At 39.7% G+C, this 23,875-nt stretch overlaps 2 protein-coding genes and 1 non-coding gene across 7 annotated transcripts in view; 1 reads left to right on the forward strand and 2 right to left on the reverse strand.

Annotated features, from left to right (window-relative positions):
* Positions 1-14,135, reverse strand: part of ESCO2 (establishment of sister chromatid cohesion N-acetyltransferase 2) — a 28,413-nt gene extending 14,278 nt beyond the window's left edge. For both annotated transcript variants that reach the window (XM_066388569.1, XM_066388564.1), the window contains exons 1-5: positions 14,067-14,135; positions 12,966-13,034; positions 10,995-11,823; positions 6,924-7,014; positions 497-554 (exon numbers count right to left, since the gene is read on the reverse strand). In XM_066388569.1, the coding sequence (XP_066244666.1) occupies positions 497-554; positions 6,924-7,014; positions 10,995-11,823; positions 12,966-13,018 (1,031 nt within the window). In that variant the 5' untranslated portion in view covers positions 13,019-13,034; positions 14,067-14,135. The remainder of the gene's footprint in view (positions 1-496; positions 555-6,923; positions 7,015-10,994; positions 11,824-12,965; positions 13,035-14,066) is intronic.
* Positions 14,136-15,630: 1,495 nt separating this feature from the next.
* Positions 15,631-23,875, forward strand: part of CCDC25 (coiled-coil domain containing 25) — a 50,241-nt gene continuing 41,996 nt past the window's right edge. Inside the window, exons 1-3 of one of the 4 annotated variants that reach the window (XM_066341369.1) lie at positions 15,631-15,749; positions 21,091-21,147; positions 22,797-22,844. In XM_066341369.1, the coding sequence (XP_066197466.1) occupies positions 22,823-22,844 (22 nt within the window). In that variant the 5' untranslated portion in view covers positions 15,631-15,749; positions 21,091-21,147; positions 22,797-22,822. Of the gene's footprint in view, positions 15,750-21,090; positions 21,148-22,796; positions 22,885-23,875 lie in introns of all 4 variants that reach the window. The other 3 variants (XM_066341341.1, XM_066341349.1, XM_066341360.1) reach the window with 3 other exon arrangements.
* LOC136389825 (small nucleolar RNA SNORA4) lies at positions 18,140-18,290 on the reverse strand. Its single transcript, XR_010748390.1, has one exon. It is a non-coding gene; the product is annotated as a small nucleolar RNA SNORA4 (small nucleolar RNA).

Consider the following 23,875-nt stretch of genomic DNA (forward strand, 5'->3'; position numbering starts at 1 on the left):
TTTGTGATTTATAGATATAAATTAACTGTTATCTGGAAACATGTAAACATAGTGAAACAGAAGCAATAATTAACACCATGTAATTGTAACTCAGTGTGTGTGTATAAAAAGGGACCTATACCAGCATTTGGGAGAGATACTTGGCAGTAAATGCTAACCAGAGAATAAAGAGAAAGAAAAGAATTCGGCTCTCTCACTCGATTTCGCCGACACCGTCTCTTCCTGTGGGACCCCTGGATCCCCCCCCCGGGGCTGGACCCCAGCAAATTTTAGCAATTATTATTACTCAAGCCCGTAAAGATCCTTCTCTTCTCTCAACTTGCAGGTTCTTAGGAAGTTTCTGTGAAAGAATCTGATTGCATCTTCTATTTCTTAATATCCCCTTAATAGAGAAGGGAAAATTGCTCTCTAAATTAAATAGTATGAGAAAGAAAAAGAGACCCATAGGACTCATAATTAAATTATCATTGAACATTAAGATAAGAGTGATGCCTACCTTTTTGGGTTGACTGAAGATGCACTGAAGATGGGATAGACAACAAACTCAGGAGAAACTGGTAGGGGAAAAAATAACAATAATTTGTATTACAAAATAAACTCAAGCTTTATATCTTAGGTTTAAAGGGTAATAAGACCAAAATACTCACATTACTAGACTTTAAGACTTAACAGTAATAAAGACAGTATGGTATTGGCAAAAAGATGGACAAATAGATCAATGGAAGAAAATAGAGTCTAGAAACAGACCCATGGAAATATAATCAACCTGATTTTTGACAAAAAGGCAAAGGTAATCGAATGGAGAAAGGACAGTAAACAAATAGTGCTGGAACAATTCAATGTTCATATGCAAAAAAATTACATTCAGAATGGATCACACATCTAAATGTGAAACTAGATAACTTCTAGAAAAAAATAAATAAGAAAAGTGCATGAACATGGGTTTGGTGCTAAGTTTTTAGATAAAACACACAAAAAACATAATACATGAAAGAAAAATTAAGTTGGACTTGATCAAATTTAAACATTTTGCTCTGCAAAAAAAACACTTAAGAAACTGAAAACAAGCTACAGACTGGGAGTAAATACTTGCAATCATATTTCTGATCAAGAATTTGTACCAATAATACAAAAAGAATTCTTAAAATTCAATAACAAGAAAACAATCTAATTTAAAAACAGGCAAAAGATCTAAATAGACACTTCACCAAAGACATACAAATGGCAAATAAACACATGAAAAGATATTCTGCATCATTTGTTGAAGGAGGAACACATTTGTCAAATGAAAAGCACAATGAGATTTTACTACACACCTATTAGAATGACCAAACATCAAAAAAAAAACAATATAAATGGTGGCAAGAATGCAGAGTAACAGGAACTCTTATTCATTGCAGGTGGAAATGCAAAATGGCACAGTTGCTGTAAGATAGCAATCTGGCTGTTTGTTTGTTTGTTTGTATTTTACAGAGACAGAGAAAGAGTCAGAGAGAAGGATAGATAGGAACAGACACAGGAATGCAGAGAGATGAGAAGCATTAATCATCAGTTTTTCATTGTGGCACTTAGTTGTTCATTGATTGCTTTCTCATATGTGCCTCGATCATGGGGCTTCAGCAGACTGAGTAACCCCTTGCTCAAGCCAGCGACCTTGGGTCCTCGCTGGTGAGCTTTGCTCAAAGCAGATGAGCCCGCACTCAAGCTGGAGACCTCAGGGTCTCGAACCTGGGTCTTCCGCATCCCAGTCTGACGCTCTATCCACTGCGCCACCACCTGGTCAGGCTTGGCTGTTTTTTTATAAAGGGAAAACTTAGATTTACCACACAACCCAGAAATCATGCTTCTAGGTATTCACCCAAGTGTTTTGAAATCTTATGTCTACACAAGAACATGTACACAAATGCTTATAGCAGTTTTACTCATAATTGCTAAAAACTGGAAAAAAAACAATATGTCCTTCAATGGGGAAATGGATAAAAAGACTATGTAGGGTATATCTATAGTTCAACAACAACAAAATAAAAACAATGAACTATTGATACAAGCACAGCATGGATGAATCTTAAGTGTATTTTATTAAAAGAAAGAAGTCAGAACTGAAAGGCTACATGTTGCACAATTTCATTTGCAATAAAACCTTAGGGACAGAAAACAATTTAGTGGTTGCCAAGGGGACAGGAAAGTGAGGAACAGGTGACTACAAAGGGTATACACAGGAGAAATTTTGGGCTAAGAGAACTGTTCTGTAGGATACTAGAATGGTTGATACATGGCTCTACACACTTTACAAAATGCATAGAACTGTATATAACAAAGAGTGAAATTTAATGTATGAAAAAAAAAATCAAGCATGTGTTGAGGGATCCTGAGATGAACTGCAGACTGTGACAAATAAACCTAACTGTATTAGAACTGCATGGCATAATTGCCCTAAAGGAGGTAGGGAAAGAAAGAGAAGCTGACCTAAGAAATTTTACAAAGCAGCGTTTTGAATAGAAATTATAAAGCTAAAGACAAAAGGACCATACTTAAATATTATACTCCTGTCAGTAAATTTGTTTCTCGCAGGATTATGGAATTAAAAATTCTGAAACTGTTTTGCAGGTATGGGATTGAAGAATTATGTAGGGGAATAGTGAATGGCGAGAACCAGGTTTCTCACCGTCTGAGGGAAGTTACAGATAAACAAGAAAGGAAGGGATAAACCCTGTGATACTGGATTAGAGCCAGAAACGTCAAATTTGAATTTACGTTTCTTTAGTATATATACAGATGAAGAGATACAGAAGCAATCATAGATATGTGTGTATACATGTGTTAACATACATACATGTATTTCCTAGCTCTGTTTGCTGAGAGGACCTAGAAACAAAGACACTCCAATGGCAATGAGCATACTGTGTCCAGACACTGGTTTCTAAGTATTTTTCCCCAATAGAAGAAACCTTTGAGAAATAGCTGATTCTAGGACTGAGGTAGGGAAAATACAAGAGGAACTTGGAGCATTTTACTAGTGCAAGAAAGTAAGGAAGTGCTCAAAAATACAAATGGATGAAATATGCCAAAGAGGACTGACCTGAAAAGACCCCCCAATGCATGACTGGAACAATGAGCAATAGAATAATGTATTAGATTGTAACACATAGCCCTGGCCGGTTGGCTCAGTGGTAGAGCGTCGGCCTGGCGTGCAGGAGTCCCGGGTTCAATACCCGGCCAGGGCACACAGGAGAAGCGCCCATCTGCTTCTTCACCCCTTCCCCTCTCCTCCCTCTCTGTCTCTCTCTTCTCCTCCCGCAGCCAAGGCTCCATTGGAGCAAAGTTGGCCCTGGCACTGAGGATGGCTCTGTGGCCTCTGCCTCAGGCGCTAGAATGGCTCTGTTTGCAACAGAGCAACGCTCCAGATGGGCAGAGCATCGCCCGTTGGTGGGCATGCTGGGTAGATCCCGGTCGGGGGCATGCAGGAGTCTGTCTGACTGCCTCCCCGTTTCCAACTTCAGAAAAAATAAAATAATAAATAAATAAATAAATAAATAGACTGTAACACAAAATATAAAATAAATATTCATGAGCCATAAGTCCATACTGATAAGAATCCATGAGTCCATTTATTTATCTAAGGATTGAATAAATAAATAAAAACAAAGGGACAACTCTTCCTTACAGAAAAATTCCAAATAATATATATAACTATTTTCCCCTCCAGGAGATGGAGCTTAATTACCAACCCTCCCAGTAAGGATTATACTTAGTGACTTGCTTCCAAAGAACAGAGTATGAAAAGGGAAAAACATAACTTTACAGTAGAGAAACATGGCAAACCTCACCCTAACCAAGTGAGAGAGGTTAACACCATCTGTGATGTCATGTGGACACCAGAACCCTCGACCCTATGTGGTGAAAAGAGCATTTCAACTCAGTGGCATTCTTCTTCAAAACCCATTACCCCAATTCTAATCATGAGAAAAACATCAGACAAATTCAGATTCAGGGACAGTCTGTAAGATATCTGGTCAATACTCCTCAAGAATGTCAAGTTAAAAAAAAAAACCATGGAAACAAGGAAAAGACTGAGAGAATGTCAGAGAATAGTCTAAGGCAGGGGTCCCCAAACTTTTTACACAGGGTGGCAGTTCACTGTCCCTCAGACCGTTGGGAGGGCCAGACTATAAAAAAAACTATGAACAAATCCCTATGCACACTGCACATACCTTATTTTAAAGTAAAAAAACAAAACGGGAACAAATACAATATTTAAAATAAAGAACAAGTAAATTTAAATCAACAAACTGACCAGTATTTCAATGGGAACTATGCTCCTCTCACTGACTACCCATGCAAGAGGTGCCTCTTCTGGAAGTGCGGTGGGGGCCGGATAAATGGCCTCAGGGGACCGCATGCGGCCCGCGGGCTGTAGTTTGGGGACCCCTGGTCTAAGGAGACATTAAAACGAAATGCAATGTGGTATCCTAAGCTGGATCCTAGAACAGAGGACATAAATGGAAAAACTAGTGTGAACTCCAAATAAAGTCTAGAGCTTAGTTAATAGTATGTACTAATGTCAGTTTCTTAGTTTTGACAAAGGTACCATGGTAATATAAGATAGTAACAATGGCCTGACCAGTGGTGGCACAGTAGATAGAGCGTTAGATTGGGATGCAGAGGACCCAGGTTCAAAACCCTGAGATCGCAGACTTGAGCTTATCCAACTTGAGTAGGGGCTCACCAGCTTGAGCGTGGGGTCACTGGCTTGAGCATGGGATCATAGACATGAGCCCAGGGTCTCTGGCTTAAGCAAGGGGCCACTCACTCTACTGTAGCCCTCGGTCAAGGCATATATGAGAAAGCAGTCAATAAACAACTAAAAGGAGCCACAATGAAGAATTTTTGGTACTTCTCATCTTTCTCCATTCCTGCCTGCATGTCCCTATTTGTCCCTCTCTGACTCTGTCACCAAAGGGGGGAAAAAAATAAAGATGGTAACAATGGGGGAAATAGGGTGAGGAATATATACAGGAATTATCTGTACTGTCTTCACAATTCTTCTGTAAATCTAAAGTTATCACAAAATAAAGCTGATTAAAAAAAAAGACCAAAATTAAAATAAGAGAAAAATAGCACACTGAAAGTGGGCTATTTAGTAAACAGCAAACTCTTAACTTTGCATTGAAAACTAATTAGAGCTCACTGTCTAGAAACAAGGTCAAGACAGGTGAGAGTCTGATCTGCTATGGCTAAGTTACTTAGCCTATGTCTGATTCCTTATATGTAATAGGTGCATACAAATCTATTTACGGTTGTTGATACTAAACTATAGCTATTAAGTAGTAAACTTTTATCACTTGTATGCTACCTTCATGAATTTTGCCATATCCTTATACCATCTGTATTATTTTTATTCACTAAATATTTTTCTTTAAATAGACTTAAGACAATGTACTAAAATAATTTAAAAAAATTTTAACTACTCTAACTAGAAAGCCATTATTTTTGACACATGTTCCATTATATCAGTGATAGCACAAGCCATGGGAAATATAATGCATACTAAACAGCACTGCCTGGTACATATTCAGCACCCTGTAAATACTAGCTATTACCAGTATAAACAATCACTTTATATATAAATATTTGTATAAATATATATATTTATAAAATTATATATATGTATGTATGTATGTATGTATGTGTATATAGATATACACACATATATATAAACTTAGATCCTCTTAAGGGCTATTGTTCCAGGTAATGCTTTTAGTTTTTATCTTTTTTTGTTTTTTTCCCTATGAGATACAGTTTCTCACTATATCTAGTCAGTATACCTGCTCTTAGAATTTAAACTTATTTCGCCTGACCTTGGTGGCGCAGTGGATAAAGCGTCGACCTGGAAATGCTGAGGTCGCCGGTTCGAAACCCTGGGCTTGCCTGGTCAAGGCACATATGGGAGTTGATGCTTCCAGCTCCTCCCCCCTTCTCTCTCTCTGTCTCTCTTTCCTCTCTCTCCCTCTCTGTCTCTCTCTCTCTCTCTTCTCTAAAAATGAATAAAAAAAAAAAAGAAGAATTTAAACTTATTTCCAAATTTATAGATATAACCAACAAGGTAGTTACCAAAAACCTGGCTGATAAGTAGAATGTTAATTAACAACTTTTACATTCATAGATTAGTAAATACTGTTTAATTGAACGATACTATAAGTTAGTAATAGGATTTCAGAATGAAGAGGAATTTAAAATTAAGATTAACCCTTACTTTACAGATCGCTTCTCTCACACAGTTAATTAGTAGCACACTTAGACAAAATCCCAAGGTTCCTGATGCCCACCCAATTTGGTGTCCTTTCTATGGCTTAGTAAATTCTGCTTATATTTGGGCTTTGGTCAAATACATAACATAAACTTTTAGTCCTTCCTATTATTTAGTGTAAAAGGTAGGGTAGGTATGAAAACACCCAGCTCCCTAGAGCTTACGTAACATACCCACATCTGCAACTGAGCATCAGTATTTTGTTTTAAGGTCCAGCCTAAGGTCTCCTTGTCTCCTCCTTTTAATTTATTTTATTTTTTTTTAATTTATTTTTATTTTATTTATTCATTTTAGAGAGGAGAGAGAGACAGAGAGAGGAGAGAGAAACAGGAGGGAGGAGCTGGAAGCACCAACTCCCATATGTGCCTTGACCAGGCAAGCCCAGGGTTTTGAACCAGCGACCTCAGCATTTCCAGGTCAACGCTTTATCCACTGCGCCACCACAGGTCAGGCATCTCCTCCTTTTAAAAATGCACTGCATGGCTTATCACACAAAAAGATACAAACATGGGCACACATACTAATATTAAAAAATATATATTGTTGTATATGATTTCATATTGATACACATAATGAAGTAATAAGTAAATACTCATTTTGAAAAGTTTTCTCTTACCTGCCTTGTTCTCATTGTGAGAATCGTCTGAAGAAAAACACTTATTTTCAGGTTTTTGTTCCCTTGAAGAAACTACTCCACTTGATGATTCCTACAGATAATGAATAGGTAAAATTAAAGGAAACCTGGAATTTTTAATCATCTTCCATTTAGTGAATGATTTCCAACAGATTTATTTCTAAAACAAAATAGTTTATTATAAATTATTTTATAACATCCTCAATTTTCAGCCTATTTTAAGGAAAATTCTCCTATATTTACTAAGCACACATAACCTTTTAAAAGACAGAGTGCATATCTAATTTGTCATCCTATCAAAAATGTATAATTTCTGATAAAGGTGGCTGAAGGGAGATCATAGAATGTCCTTTCTATAATAAACTGAACAACAACAACAAAAAATAGTAAAAATGGCAAAAATGTCCCCAGTAGCCACCAAACTGGAAAGGGACAACCTTTTATCATAAGGTTTAAAAACGGGCAGTAGCCTGACCTGTGGTGGCGCAGTGGATAAAGTGTCGACCTGGAAATCCTAAGGTCGCTGGTTCGAAACCCTGGGCTTGCCTGGTGAAGGCACATATGGGAGTTGATGCTTCCTGCTCCTCCCCCCCTTCTCTCTCTCTGTCTCTCCTCTCTCTCTCTGTCCTCTCTAAAATGAATAAAAACAAACAAACAAAAAAACGGGCAGTAAAGGAAAGGAACATTCTGGAGTAGTTGGAGAGGCTTCTAACACCCACTTTTTGGGCAGTAGCTGAGAAGTGGGAAAAGCAAAGTAGAAAAAAATTCTGACAAATATCACTAGCACTACTAATATGAAGAGTAAGTAGAATTACACTGACATTGCTTAGCCAGTAAAAATATGTTCCATTTCACAATGTATAATTGGCAACACCTGAGAAACAGGAAGAAACATTTACAGTGGGAACTGCAAGCTTAAACGCCTACAAGAACAGTAGGTAGGTAAAATTAATAGCAAAAGTAAAATAGCAAAACTGATTTAAATAGGTATACATGTGCTGACTTAGTGGAAGGAAATGAAGAACCCATACTTGTAAAATGGTAGCCTGATACTCTGAGAGAGTATTGCCATGCAGGAATTAGGGTTTAGCATTGTGCCTGTTTTTCATAAAACACTAGAAATCTGTTATCTTATATTTTAATTTCTCTTTTCTTTTTAAAAAAAGGTTTTATTTATTGATTTTACAGACAGAGCAGAGGGAGAGCAAGATTTATTGACATAGCTGCTTCAGTTTAGTTCCTTTTTTTTTATAGTGATAGAGAGTCAGAGAGGGATAGACAGGGACAGACAGACAGGTACAGAGAGATGAGAAGCATCAATCATTAGTTTTTCCTTGTGCGTTGCAACACCCTAATTGTTCATTGATTGCTTTCTCATATGTGCCTTGACCAAGGGCCTTCAGCAGACCGAGTAACCCCTTGCTCGAGCCAGTGACCTTGGGCTCAAGCTGGTGAGCTTTGCTCAAACCAGATGAGCCGCGCTCAAGAGCTAGCGACCTCGGGGTCTCGAACCTGGGTCTTCTGCATCCCAGTCCGATGCTCTATCCACTGCGCCACTGCCTGGTCAGGCCTGTTCTTACATTTTAAAAGTGATTCTGGCTCAAAAAAAATTTAAATATTATAGGTCAAGCAAACCATTTCACGGCGGAATTTGGTTCACTGTCTACCAATTTATGTTTGCCATTGAGATTTAAAATTTAGGTGACTACAAGAGATGATCTGGGATTGAATTTGAGAGAAGGCAACAAAGAGAACAATGAGAGAAGGTATGTATGGACATAAATTACTATAAAGAGTTTAAATTGCTCAATATATAAGTCTCAGAGTATACCGTACACTGTGTAAAAGCCTATGACTTCTCCAGCTGCAAAGATTGTGATATATATAAATAAGTCACAAACATGGAAGCCCCAAACTGGAAGATAACCTTTCTTAAAGCCTCTTGCCTCAACTGCTTTCTGTCCCTACCTACCCGAAAACAAAAAAAGCAAACAAAATCCAAAAAACTTGTCTCTGATGATATTACTGATAGGAAGTCAACAGGAGAAGGGGTAGACCTGTATTGTCTATTACGGTAGCCACCAGCTCTAGTGGCTAATGAGAATTCGCAAGAATTGGCTAGTCCCAACTGAAATATGCTGCAAGAGAAAAATAAACATGGATGCCAAGGATTTAGTATAAAAAAATGTAAAATAGTATTCATAATTTTTTATAATGATTACACTGAAATGGTAACACTTAAAATCTATTGAGCTAAACTTTTTTTGAAAACTTTAACATGGCCACTAGAAAATTTTAAATTAGATGCAGTTGGTATTATATTTCTATCAGACAGTATTAGTCTGGGATAGCTGTGTTAAATTTGAGTAAGATTAAAAAAAAAGTATAGAATGGCAATCATGAAAACATACTACAAAAAATAAAAACCTAGTTAATGTTAACAGTGATCATCTCCAAGGAGTGGATTTACATAAGGTATTTTTTTACACTTTCTGTATTCTCTAAATTTTCTAGAATAATCTCGTACTTTAAATAAGCTGAAACAAAAACAGTATGCTCATACTCTGCCTGACCAGTGGTGGCGCAGTGGATAGAGCATTGACCTGGGATGCAGAAGACCTAGGTTCAAAACCCTGAGGTCACTGGCTTAAGTGCAGACTCATCTGGCTTGAGTGTGGGATCACAGGCATGATCCCATGGTTGCTGGCTTGAGCAAGGGGTTACTGGCTTGGCCAGGGCAATCCCCTTCCACACCAGCCCCATCAAGGCACTATAGGAAGCAATCAATGAACAACTAAAGTGATGTAACTCTGAGTTGATGCTTCTCATCTCTCTCCCTTGTCTATCTCCCTCTAGCTTAAAAAAAAGGAAAAAAATTGCTCATGCTCTGGAAATCTACTACATAAATTTTATTTCTACTTTTTTTTTTTAAATTTTTTCTTTATTAATTTTTAGAGAGGAGAGAGAGTGAGAGAGAGGGAGAAAGAAAGAGAGAGAGAGAGAAGGGGGAGGGAGGAGCAGGAAGCATCAACTCCCATATGTGCCTTGACCAGGCAAGCCCAGGGTTTTGAACCGGTGATCTCAGCGTTCCAGGTCGAAGCTTTATCCACTGCGCCACCACAGGTCAGGCTTATTTCTACTTTCTAAAAGCACTACTACCAAATAAAACTTATTAAGCTTCTCTGGACTTTAAGTTCAGGCATGAAGGAATTTAATAAAAATGTATACTTTAATGCCAAGGAAATGTTGGTAGGCTTTCTTAAGCCAAAAAGGAGAGAAAAGTCCCATCTTTCTACCCTGCTTATAAATTTTTTATAGTGATTAAACTATATTACGGGGTCCTCGGGTTACAACAGTCTAGACATAGACGTTTTGAGTTTATGACGCTAACCCCATAAACACTTAAAAAATGAGAGCATTTCAGCTTACACCATTAGCGTCATACTTACTATGTGGATGAGCTAGTTTGATTGTGCATGGCTGAAGATCCTGCACTATTCTTTTTCTGTGGCTTAGTTACGTTTTTATGTTCAACTGTGTTAGGACAGGTAAGTTACTTAGGCTAGGGTGTGTTTTGACTCACACCAAAATTTGGGTTACATCACTGTAGTAGGAATGGAACTGTGATGTAACTGAGGACCTCCTGTATTTGGTTTCACAAGAATAGTCTTTCAGACTGCAAAGAAAATAAAATGTTGTTCAATTATGTTACATGTATAGTATTATAGTATGCATATTAAAGTTTTGTTATATAGTCAACTAGTTTTCTTTCTTAATTGATGTGTTGAAGGGAGAGGAGGGGGGAGGGAGAGAGGGAGAGAGGGAGAGAGGGAGAGAGGGAGAGAGGGAGAGAGAGAGAGAGAGAGAGAGAGAGAGAGAGAGAGAGAGGTATCAATTCGTTGTTTCATTTATTTATGCATTCATTGGTTGATTCTTGTCTGTGCCCTCACCGGGGATCAAACCTGCACTCTTTGCATATTGGGATATTCCAACTGAGTTACCTGGCCAGGGTCCCACCTTAGTTTTTAAAATGATATATTTAGTTGTCCTTACCTTTATTAATTTCTCATTTTTAGTTTTTGTACCCAGCAGTTCAATGTTCAGCTCCTTTTCTAGTAACACACACTTTGGCACTTGCCTTGTCTCAAAACCTTTTCTTTCACTGACAGTCTCTACGTCAGGATCTTCAAGCACTTCTGATCTAGTCTCTTGGGTGAGTCCTAGTAATGGTTTATTTTCCAGAGATAATTTTTTAAGAGAGGATTTTTTTCTAACAAAAAATGCTGCTCCACCTTGGAGTGTTACTTGTGGTTTGACTTTTTGGCTTAGAACTCGAGGAGCATTCAGGTTATTTTCAGCTGAATAACAGTTGTTCTCTTTCTCTACAATTGGCTTATAGGCCACTCGATTTTGCTTGGAATTCTTAGAATTCTTCAATATAGGCTTGATGCACTTATAACTTGGTTGACCATTAGCAGTTAAACTCTTCTGTGGTTTTTTATTCCTCTTCTTAGAGCAAACTGGTTTTCCCTGCCTTTTTTCTTTAACAGTGGGCAAAGACTGATCTTCATTATTAGTTTTTAGATAGATAGATCTACTCTCTTTTATCATCTTTCTCTCCAATGGATTGAGATAACACGTATTTTTGTTGTAAAAGGATACAGTAGATACACAAGATTTAAAAGGGGAGCTGTGATTTGCAGATGGTAGTCTATTATTTTCAGTTGTCTTGAGCAGATCTGAAATGAAATGGCCTTGTTGAGAGCAACGCACCTTTTCTTCATTATCACTACTTTGGCAAATGTGTTTTTTATTAGGCGATGAAAATACATTTTCAGTAAAGTCCAAAATTGATTTCTTTGATGGAATATCTGATAATAGGCTATGAAAAGAAACAAAATCACCGATACGAATTATTTTGCTTCAATTTTATGTCAATCTACCTATAGGCCATACTAAAAAGAATATATCCATATACATCCATATACATTATCTATGAGTTTATTTATTTATTTATTTGTTTGTTTTTATTTTTATTTTTATTTTATTTTTCTGAAGCTGGAAACGGGGAGAGACAGTCAGACAGACTCCCGCATGCGCCCGACCGGGATTCACCCGGCACGCCCACCAGGGGCTACGCTCTGCCCACCAGGGGGCGTCGCTCTGCCTCGACCAGAGCCACTCTAGTGCCTGAGGCAGAGGCCAAGGAGCCATCCCCAGGGGCCCGGGCCATCCTTGCTCCAATGGAGCCTTGGCTGCGGGAGGGGAAGAGAGAGACAGAGAGGAAGGAGGGGGTGGGGGTGGAGAAGCAAATGGGCGCTTCTCCTATGTGCCCTGGCCGGGAATCGAAACGGGGGTTCCCCCGCACGCCAGGCCGACGCTCTACCGCTGAGCCAACCGGCCAGGGCCATTATCTATGAGTTTAACAGTAAGCTTCTCAAATTGTTTTTACCAAATAAAGTATTCAAATATTTTTCAAAAGTAAGACAGTGTTTGGGAAAACACTTTACAAAGAAGCTTTGATTACATGTATTTGTATGTGTTTTAAAACCAATTTCAAAGTCCTGGCCACTTACAAATTATAGCCTCTACACTTTGCTTGAGTGGCTATAAGTCCCCCCAAATGATGAATTCTATGTAATTAGGGCCTGTTCTGAGGGAATAATTTATGACATGTAGTAAGTACTAAGTACACAGACTTTCTAGGATTATTAAGCAACTACTGTACGCAAAACATTATATTAAGTATTACATAAAAGAGCAGAAAGGAGCAAGGTAATGAAAGATTTGCCATACATTTTGAAGCCATAGTAAACAGCTCTTTCTCTGATTCCCTACAAAAGCATTAAATAATTAATTATGAAAGCATACAGTATTTCCAAGCTAGGATTGGAACATAAAATATTACTATGGCCACAAGTAGTAGGCCAGTTGAAGAATGAAAATTTTAAGAGATAGAAAAGGAAGAAAAGACAAAAAAATGAGTTTTTCTTTTTAAGTTTCTACCCATAGGATGAGACTCACTTGTCACAGTTCAAAGGATTCTGCTCCCTTTTCCTTGGAGTAAAAGCTGACATCTTCTCAATTGAACTCCTAAAAGCAACAGGACAATCATAATAACCAAATTCATCCAATGTACATAAAAACCACTATATCAAAATTATACCTGAAAGGTCTGAAAAAGTTTTCAGATGCGTGATGCTACATAAAGATACAGGAAGAAGGCTTTTTTTTTTTTTTTTTAAACCAAATCACTTTAATAAAAATTTAAACTATGAAGGTTAAAAAAAATGCATAACACTACATCACCGTAGCGATTAGAACAGGAAATAAAAGCGGGGATAGTACATGTTTCAGCTGGAAAATTATCCTACCAAGAAGGAAGTATTTTTTATCCCATTCCAGGGTATGCTTTCCTCTTTAATTAGCTTGACTAATTCATATCACGTTTAAACACTCATCTCCTGCGACGCCTACCTTGCCATTTCCTTCACCCACCCCTGCCACTCTCAGATGCTGCCCGAGGATTCTTTTCCATTTATGCTTACTTAATATTCCATTTAACACACCGTCTTGTCGCTGTAATTGATTTTCAGAAGCCTGCATATCCAATGAAGCGTTTCTAACTTTCATGTGAGTCCAGCAAGAAAATGGGGAAGTATAACCCTCTCCTATTTTATTAGCCGAGGAGCCCAGACCAAGCCGCTCGTTTCCTTTGATAAAACAGCCTGACCTCCTCAGGCTGCTGAAAATAAAGTCATGCACCTTAACTCCCAAGCAGATGGCATGTTGCTCAGTGAAATTTTCCCTAAATGACACAAGCGTGATTTGAAAGTTTAACAAACAGACCAGAGTCTCTGGGAATTAAGGTCCAGCTAGCTGCAGCTTAAGGCTGAATAAGGAAAAGAATACCTTTCAGGGCAAAAGATCTATGGCATCAAGAAGGTGGAAACCCGGTGACCCGAAAGCGCGGAGAACCTCTGGTGGCTTCGGTCTCAGGCCGCCAACGCGCCAAGCTCAAAGCAAAAGTTCTTTTTCCCCTTGACATTGACCCCTCCACGTTCTATAGAATCTCCCTTTTTCCTCAGCCGTCCATCCCACCACTCGGCCCTCTGCAGAAATTACCTGCACCTCAGAACCGACCACTTCTCCTCAGCCAAGCCAGTTGCTCTGCCACTGTATTCAAATTATCGCGCGCCAGGCAAGGCTGAAGTTGCTGCGTTCTGATTCGCTGCTCCGCAGAGCTTCCACAAACTGACTCGGTGACTGGTCATAATCTCGCCCTTGCTCCGCCCACTCAAGAGGCAGTCTCCAAGACTCTCCCGCCCTGCGGAGACGAAACACTCTCTTATCTCTGGGAAACCGTGCCATCCACAATCCCTGGGTTTCCATTTCTCAGGCCTTGTTTAGATGCATTCTGGGAAGTGTAGTTCTCTATAGAATAAAAATGCTCTCTTGAACATTCTCTAGTAACTAACTTGGTGTAAGATGTTGTTGTAAAGTAGCCTCTTCAAGATTCTCCAGGCAGTTATGTTTAAAATTTGAAGCTTAAGCGTTAGTTTAACTTTTTTTCATCAGTAATACGTTAGATTTCTAGCTCTTTTATTTTTCAAAATTAATTTTAAAAATTAAATCATGGCACTAATATCTGTTTTGTCCCAGGCATTCTTGCACGCTTTAGGTGTTTTACTTAGTTTACTCCTCACCGCAGTCTATGAGATATGCATTATCATTTCCATTTTACAGAAAATAAAACCGAGGGCCTGAAAACAATTATTTATAGAACATAACTAGGTATTCGCTTTGGGGAGCTGGAACGTTCTAAAAACACTCATTGGTTGTGAGCTATTGCTTTTATCTTTGTATAAGCAGCTCCTGGATACCGTCTCTGGAACATTTTTAGTTCTAAATAGATTTAAGTGATGCACTTAACTTCATAGAATAAAGTCAGTAAGAATGAAAGAGAAATAGACCAAAGCTAAGTACTCTGTGAGCTTTAACGGAGGAAGATTATTACCAGTTTACAGCAGGAAGATATCTGAGGTTCACAGATAACAGATGGCATCTTAAAGGTAGAACAGTCCTAGTCCTATTCCAGGTGGCATATTACTTTTTGGGAATATCACTAACTCACGAGCTGAGGACTATGTTCTAACCCTTTCCTCCTATTAACCTATTTAACCCTAGCAAAATAATTTGTGAACTAGCAGCTTTTCTCATCTTTATTTTGCATATGAAGTAAGTGAAATAATGAATATGCCCAAATATGTGCCTTACAAGTGGTGGAGCTAGAATGAGAATAGTAGAGGAATTTGGGTTCATTCAAAATTCATTTAATGAACCACTAAGTCTCAAATAACACATTGACACAATGAACACCCAGCTGTGAAAAAGTAAAACAGTTTCTGCCCTCAGGCAACCCATGTGAGGGTGAGGGGAAGCAGATAAAACTAACAGACAACCCTCAGGGCTTAACTGAGTGGAGGCTCTGAAAACAGTCAATGGTATTTTTCTTTTAAGAAGATGGTCTTTCCTGACTATGTTTTCCAACCACCAGTTGTCCTGGCACCAGCCTCTAGGCAGTGAAACACCCTAGGGCGCCAACACGCTCGCGCTCGCCAGGATCAAATAAGGCGCCGGCGGGCCTGCGTTATGACGCGACGCAACGTCCGCCGGAAGTGCGCGGAGAGGGAACTGGCGGCCTCCGCGTCTGGTACCCTGAGCTTCGAGAGTTGGATGCTGCTCCTCCACGCCGGAGCCGCTGCGCCGCGGTCGGGATCATGGTGTTCTACTTCACCAGCAGCAGCGGTGAGTGGGTGCCGCGACCTCCGGGGTCCCTGCTCCACTGTGCGTTTTCGAAGCCGGGACCCCCCATGCCACCTCGGAGCTTGAACCTCGTCCTAAAGCGCCGCCTTGTCGTTGAGTGCCTCTTCCTGCGCCCTGTCGGTCTTCTGCAGGGTTTATCCCTGTGGTCTCCGATTGCCCCCTGGTCAGGGCCTGGGGGTGCGTGGAGGGACTGCCCTCTCTGCGGTTTTTGCATCCGGGAATGTTCTCTCGTCTCAGTCAGGAAGCCCTTCCGTCGTTACCTGGAATTGGGCAGTTTGTGAGCTTCCTCTCACCCCATTTCAAGATCCCCACACCCTCCCCACCATCCGTGGCCTTAATTCTACCTGTGCCTGGAAATTGCGGACTTTGATAAAGGAAGGTGACACCTGCCAGCAACTCTGCCTGACCCATTTCGCGTTACCCTTCTTGGAAAAGGTTGTAGAATCTGGGATGCAACAGAAAGCAATTAAAAGACCCTAGAATGGTAATAAAGCTACTCACTGGGCAGAATTGCTGTCCCAGATCGTGAAAAATGACATGTGATGATATTTCTGATTTGTCATTGACAGTCAAGGAAAAGGTGCTTTTAGTTCCAAGGCATGCTGTGTCTAGACTTCATTTCTCTGGCTTTGTTGTCCCTTTGCTAGAGTCAACCACCACTTAACTGCTGCACCCTTAAGACAGCTCTGGCTTATCTTTTTCAAATACCTTTCCCCAGCTAGCTCCCACCCAGAGAGTGCTTAGGTATACTTCTTCAGAGACCCCCTTATAACACTCCTATGTACCTTTGGCATTGCACTTACCGTATTAAAGGCTGGCTGCTTGAGCTAGACGTGTACACCCCCCTTCAAGGAAGGGATGGGATCTCCTATCTTTTTTCCCTAGCATAGTGCCCGCCTGGCTCATAATAGTTACTCAGTAGATGTTTGTTGAATAAATGCATGTATTTTTTTGCTTACACTATTCTGTTGCTGCTGTCTCTGCTTGCTTGTTAAAGGTGAGCTCCGTGTTATCTGTGTGGGTTTGAATAGGGTGGTACTTTCTCCTTAAAGATGAGAACATTGAGGCCCAGAGAAGTAACTCACAGAGCTCCCATCCCTCCTACTCAATCACTATCACATCTCATTATTTTTCTCAATAGTTTAGCCTTCCGTAGTGTACCATATGCTGTTTATCTGCTTCTGTAGATTTGATATGTTTTACCCATATTATTAGAATTACTAGAAGCAAAATTCAGACTAGTCTGAAAAATCATTTGGGCCGCTAGTAGCATGTTCAGTTCTTCCTTTGTTCTGTTTTTCTCCCTCTGTCATAAGATAACTTAAACATCTCTTCGTAGCTTCTCCACTCCTGAAAGTCCCCAACATAGACATCTGTACAAACCTGAAAGGGAATAAAAAGTGCAGGCAGGGTATGTAGGTACTAAGTCTATTTTATGCTAGCTACTTTAGTCTCCTTTAACCTATTCTAAATTCTTTGAGCACTAGTCGTACATATACAGGTCCCCTTAATAGAACAGAGGGCTTCAGCAGATTTGTGGATCGTATTTTTCTCATTGGTTTCCATTATAATGTCAGAACTGCTTCCTGTTGGAAAAAATATTTAGCCCCTAAGTCTTAACACAACTGCACATGGGCAGCAAAGTTAATGGAAAAATAATTTTTCCAGTAAAAGATTAGTAAAACTGTATATTCCAATACAGAAAACAACTTGAAATGCAGAATCTTCATGTAATGACTACGAATAGATAGCCAAGCTTATCCACCAAGTGATTACTGCAGAAAACCATTTTTTTTTAAATGGGGAGAAATTTTCAATTAAAAGTTTTGCCTTTCCTTTTGTTTTAAGATTAGTCCTCTAAGATCTGTTCAATTGTAGTCTTTCAGGCTTTCTCATAATATGTATAATGGCATAGTGAAACATTTACTTTATTTCCAGTGTCAAATTCAAGACCCACAAAATTCCTGTATTTTGCTCATTAAGTCCACTTGTACTTTTAGTACTTTTTTAAAATTTTATTTATTTATTTTGTCACAATGACAGAGAGAGTCAGAGAGAGGGACAGACAGGAAGGGAGAGAGATGAGAAGCATCAATTCTTCGTTGCGCCACCTTAGTTGTTCGTTGATTGCTTTCTCATATGTGCCTTGACGGGGTGGGGGGGATGGCTACAGCAGACTGAGTGACCCCTTGCTGGAGCCAGTGGCCTTGGGCTCAAGCTGGTGAGCTTTGCTCAAACCAGATGAGCCTGCGCTCAAGCTGGCGACCTCAGGGTCTCGAACCTGGGTCCTCCGCATTCCAGTGTGATGCTCTATCCATTGTACCACCACCTGGTCAGGCATACTTTTAATACCTTTTTTTTTTTTTTTTTGTAATGTAGGCCACAAAAATGTAGCGAACTATATGTTTAGTGACATAGCCCACTGTGGAGTGTGGTCTTCTTTATTCTCCCAAATAGCCCAAGTTGGTAAAGGTTATTAAAGAAAGAAACCTCCCCACAAACTTTTATACTTTTTTTTTTTTGTATGAGACTCCCGCATGCGCCCGACCGGGATCCACCTGGCACGCCCACCAGGGGCGACGCTCTGCCCACCATGGGGCGTGGCTCTGCCGCGACCAGAGCTACTCTAGCTCCTGGGGCAGAGGCCAAGGAGCCATCCCCAGCACCCGGGCTATCTTTGCTCCAATGGAGCCTTGGCTGCGGGAGGGGAAGAGAGAGACAGAGAGGAAGGGGGGGGGGGGGTGGAGAAGCAAATGGGCGCTTCTCCTATGTGCCCTGGCCGGGAATCGAACCCGGGTCTCCCGCAGGCCAGGCCGACACTCTACCGCCAGGGCTTTTATACTTTTGAATAGCATCTCTCTTAGGATAGATTGTTCTGTAAATTAGGAAATTATCACAGGGCCTCTAAAGTTGAGTTAGTTGCTACACCTGAATCAGGTATCTTCAAGATGACTAGTTCCCATACTATTTTTAAAAAATTTATTTATTTTTTTGGTATTTTTCTGAAGTGAGAAGCGCGTTGTGGGGGCAGACAGATTTTCACATGTGCCCCGCCCGGGGGGGGGGGGTAATCTACCCCGCATGCCCACCTGGGGCGTTGCTCTGCTGCAACGGGAGCCATTTTAGCGCTTGAGGCAGAGGCCATAGAGCCATCCTCAGTGCTGGGGCCAACTTTGCTCCAGTGGAGCCTTGGCTGCAGGAAGGGAAGAGAAAGACAGAGAGGAAGGAGAGGGGAAGGTGTGGAGAAGCAGATGGGTGCTTCTCCTGTGTGCCCTGGCCAGGAATTGAACCCAGGGTTTACCACACACCAGGCCGACGCTCTACCTCTGAGCCAACCGGCCAGGGCCTAAAATAAATTCAGTTTATTTTTTCCTTTATCTCTTATATGTTCAGGAGCTTAATTCAGACTGTGCTCAGAAATGATGTTCTTGTTTGTTTGTCTTTTTGTTTTTCTGTCTCAATGCTTTTAACCCACACGAGCAGTCATGTTCTTTTTATTTTTAATTTTATATTTGACATAATTTCAATCTTTTAGAAAAATTACACATATAGTAAGATTTCCTTTATATTCTCTTAAGAGTCCCCAAATTCTACGGACTTTTTACCTTTTCTAACATTTCTAATCATTTCCTTTTCTAACCAAATTTTAACATTTGCCTTATCTTAATTTTTTTCCTTTTTTCTCTTTCTACATGCGTGCACAATGTTTTTTCCTGAACTGTTTGTTAGTAATTTGCAATTTACCCCTAAATTTTAAGTATTTTTTTTTCTAAAATCAAGGATATTTTCTTATTAAAAGTCTTTGTTATTAAAATTAGGAAATTAACATTGCAATAATTCTATTCTAATCAGTGTCCTAATGTATTTATAACAAAGGAAAATTACAAATCATTGCTGCATTCAGGTGTCATTACTTTCTAGTCTCTTCTAATCTGGAGCATTTGCTCGGTCTTTCTCTTTCTTGGCACTGTTGGATTATTTTGTAGAATGCCCCTTAGTTTGGGTTTGTACCAATAATGTTCTTAATCACCTCATTTTATAGATCAACCATTCAAACAATCATCTGTCATTCTCTTGGCTGTAAAATAGCTTGTCCTACAGGGACAGCTTTATTTTAATTAACCTTTTAAAAAGGTAATTTTAAAAATTACTTTTGTTCTGATTGCAAGAACCACATGTATATTTTGTGAGCAAGCTAGCTAAAGTAACTTGTTAACGGATGTATATCCTTCCATATGTATAAATGAAATGAATGCATATATTAAAAATGTGTAGGTAAATATGTATATGCATAATCAATTACATATTTATTTTTTACAAATTGAATCTTACTGTATATAGATACTCAAAAATACTGTGGCCCTTTTTAATGGGTACATGGCATTTTTGTTTATGGATATACTATGATGTGTCTAACCAGCCTTAATCAGTGTTTAGGTTGTAAAAAGAACATCATTGTTTAATGGAATATTTAGTTAGTAGGGTACACTACTAATGGTGACACTGTAGGATCGAAAAGATATACACATATAATATTGCCAGTTGTGCAGAGAGAATCTGAAATACTTTTTAGTTTTATTCCTGCACTTTTGACAATTGTTATATGCTATGAGAAGGGCTTACCAAGCTAATATAATACTCAATTATAGATAAATATTTCTATCAACTATGCAAACAATCTCTCCTTTCAAGATATTTCTCTCAACTACTTCCAAGTAATTATGGACTACAGTCATTTTAACTGCTCTTTGAAGCAATTAGGAGTTCTCCCTCCCCAAGAGAGGTGACTATATCTGATAACTTAAGGAGCATCTCATTACAGAAAGTACAGGCAACCCCAAATTTTACAACTTACCATATTTTTTGCTCCATAAGATGCACTTTCCCCAAAAAAAAGTGGAGGGGGAAATGCCCGTGCATCGTATGGAACGGAAAATACATTATTTTATTAAATATTTTAACACACCATTTAGTTCAGAATATTTTTTTTCTTATTTTCCTCCTTAAAACTTTAGGTGTGTCTTAGGGTCAGGTGTGTCTTATGAAGCGAAAAATACGGGGTAATGAAAGAGTGCTGCTCCCTCTTCAGAGCTCCACTCACATGTTGGTAGTTTGGTGTGACTTCGGAGTGACAGCAAATAGACTTCCCAGCCCAACCTTGCACCTATCTGACAGGCTTCATAGACTAAGAGCCAAGTGACAATTAATCCAGGAGTATAGATCCAAATGGGATCAAATAAGTTTTAGTAGACGAGCTTGATAATCTACCAAACCCAGTACACAGAATTTCAGTTAGGAAACTTAACTTTTTGTTTGACTCCAGATGGAGTGTTCCAGTGTTAAAACACACTAGCTCAGTGAAGTAAATGTCATTCCTAAGGTAAGCCATACCCATAATATTTAGTTTGATTCAGGATAGTGGTTTGCAACATTGACTTCATACTAGAATCACTTGGAGATTTTTTAGAAAACACCAGTGCCTGCCCCCCAGAGAGTAGGATTTGGTTGGTCTTAGGTGAAACTGGGGCATAAAGAGATAGGGAACTCTAATACATATTTTACCAGGGTTCAGAGCCACTGATTTAGAAGTTTAAGAGCTGTGTTTCTTCTGAATGGGATAGGGAACCCATGATAATTTGCAACACACCTGGACTATAATTTAATATTGGCTAAAGAAAATTATGAAAAATAAAATTTGACTAAGTATAGGAACATATTTTTAAATGATTGAGGTAAAGGTTGGTTATTTTCTTTTTTGAAAATTCTTTTGAAGAAGGCAAAGGTATATAGGACTGAACTGGAATTGCATTGAACTCTATCCAGGAAAGTAGCTATTTTTTTTATTTATTTATTTATTTATTTATTTATTTATTTATTTTATTTTTTACAGAGACAGAGTGAGAGTCAGAGAGAGGGATAGATAGGGACAGACAGACAGGAACAGAGAGAGATGAGAAGCATCAATCATCACTTTCTTGTTGCGACACCTTAGTTGTTCATTGATTGCTTTCTCATATGTGCCTTGACCGTGGGCCCTCAGCGGACCGAGCAACCCCCTGCTCGAGCCAGCGATCCTGGGTCCAAGCTGATGAGCCTTTGCTCCAATCAGATGAGCCTGCACTCAAGCTGGTGACCTCGGGGTCTGGAACCTGGGTCCTCTGCATCCCAGTCCGACGCTCTATCCACTGCACCACTGCCTGGTCAGGCGCTATTTTAAATAAAGTTAGTAAACCTTTTCTGTTTGGGTCAGATAATAAATACAGTACTTGAGACTTTGTGAACCACATCTCTCTCTCTCTTAGATTTTATTTATTCATTTTTATTGGAGAGAGGGAGAGGAAAGAGATAGAACAGGGGTAGGATTAGGAAGCATCAACTCCCAAATGTGCCTTGACCAGGCAAGCCTGAGGTTTCAAACCAGCAACCTCAGCATTCTGGGTCGATGCTTTATCCACTGCGCCACCACAGGTCAGGCTCTTTCTCTCTTTTTTATTAAGTGAGAAGCAAGGAGGCAGAGGCAGACTCCTGCATGTGCCCCTACCCGGATCCACCCAGCAAGTCCTCTGGGGCGATGCTGGGCCCATCTGAGGGCAGGGCTCCATCACTTGGGCAACCGAGCTATTTTAGCGCCTGAGGCCAGGCCACAGAGCCATCCTCAGCGTTCTGGGCCAACTTGCTCAAACCATTTGAGCCATAGCTGTGGGAGTGGGAGAGAGAGAGAGGTGGAGAAGTAGGTAGTCACTTCTGTGTGCCCTGACTGAGAATCAAACCGGGACTTCCACACACCGGCTGACATTCTGTGAGCCACATCTCTGTTGCCTGTTCATCCTTGTTTTGCTTTTTCAACCTGCTGAAATGTAAAAAAATCATTCTTAGCTTGAGGGCTGTCCAAAAACAGGGCTGAATTTGGCCAGTGGGCCATGTATTGTTTTGCCAACCCCAAATCTACACATTTGTCTCTTGTTTTTACTATTGAACACTTTTAGTGACAAAGTTATCTAACTACCTTTTATTTTTGTTTTGTCTTAGTTAACTCATCTTCTTACACTATTTACATGGGAAAGGATAAATACGAAAGTAAGTTTTCAAAAGCATTTGATTTTGAAATTTTCAGAAGGTAAGTGTTAATTGCTTTTTCCCTCTGTGGGTATGAATTTTCAACTAACAACTACTAACTAACCCATTATAAAGAACTCAAGGTGATTAACTTTCCTAGACTTTTCAAGGGTCGTCAAACTTTTTATAAAAACCGCCCACTTTTGCAGTGCTGGTCAACCTGGTCCCTACAGCCCTGGGCTGTCCAGCTTTCATGGTGGGCCAATCTGGCACCCTTTGGTTGGTAGGGACCAGGTTGACCAGCACTGCAAAAGTGGGCGGCGGTTTTTATAAAAAGTTTGAAGACCCCTGCTTTAGTTATATCAGAGAATATTTGAGCGAATTGGACCACCTGTTGCTCATAGAAACTTATTGTACAAAGAATTTTGTGGTATCATCTGGTTTAGGTTGATACAAATTTGAGATTAAACTTTGCTGGTTTAATGATTTTTTTTATTTTTTTAACAGAGACAGAGAATCAGAGAGAGGGATAGACAGAGACAGACAGACAGGAATGGAGAGATGAGAAGCATCAATCATTAGTTTTTAGTTGCGCATTGCGACACATAGGTGTTCATTGATTGCTTCTCATATGTGCCTTGACCTGGGCCTTCAGCAGACCGAGTAACCCCTTGCTCGAGCCAGCAACCTTGGGTTCAAGTTGGTGAGCTTTTTGCTCAAACCAGATGAGCCCACGTTCAAGCTGGCACCTCAGGGTCTCGAACCTGGGTCCTCGGCATCCCATTTTGACGCTCTATCCACTGCACCACCGCCTGGTCAGGCAACTTTGCTGGTTTAGATAAAATAAAAATAATCAAATAAAAATGACTTAGGCTTTGAAAAAGATCATTTTCTGCACATTTTTAGCACATTTAAGATAATTGGAGACATAGCTATTGGTTTTCTGAGGCTGAAGATGACTTTTTAAGTCATGAAATTTAACAGTTTTTGTCTAACTTTGTCAACTGTTCTTTTCAGAATGAAATATATATATTATTACATACTGTACACAA

This window comes from Saccopteryx leptura, chromosome 1, assembly GCF_036850995.1.
Source record: "Saccopteryx leptura isolate mSacLep1 chromosome 1, mSacLep1_pri_phased_curated, whole genome shotgun sequence".
Lineage (NCBI taxonomy): Eukaryota > Metazoa > Chordata > Mammalia > Chiroptera > Emballonuridae > Saccopteryx > Saccopteryx leptura.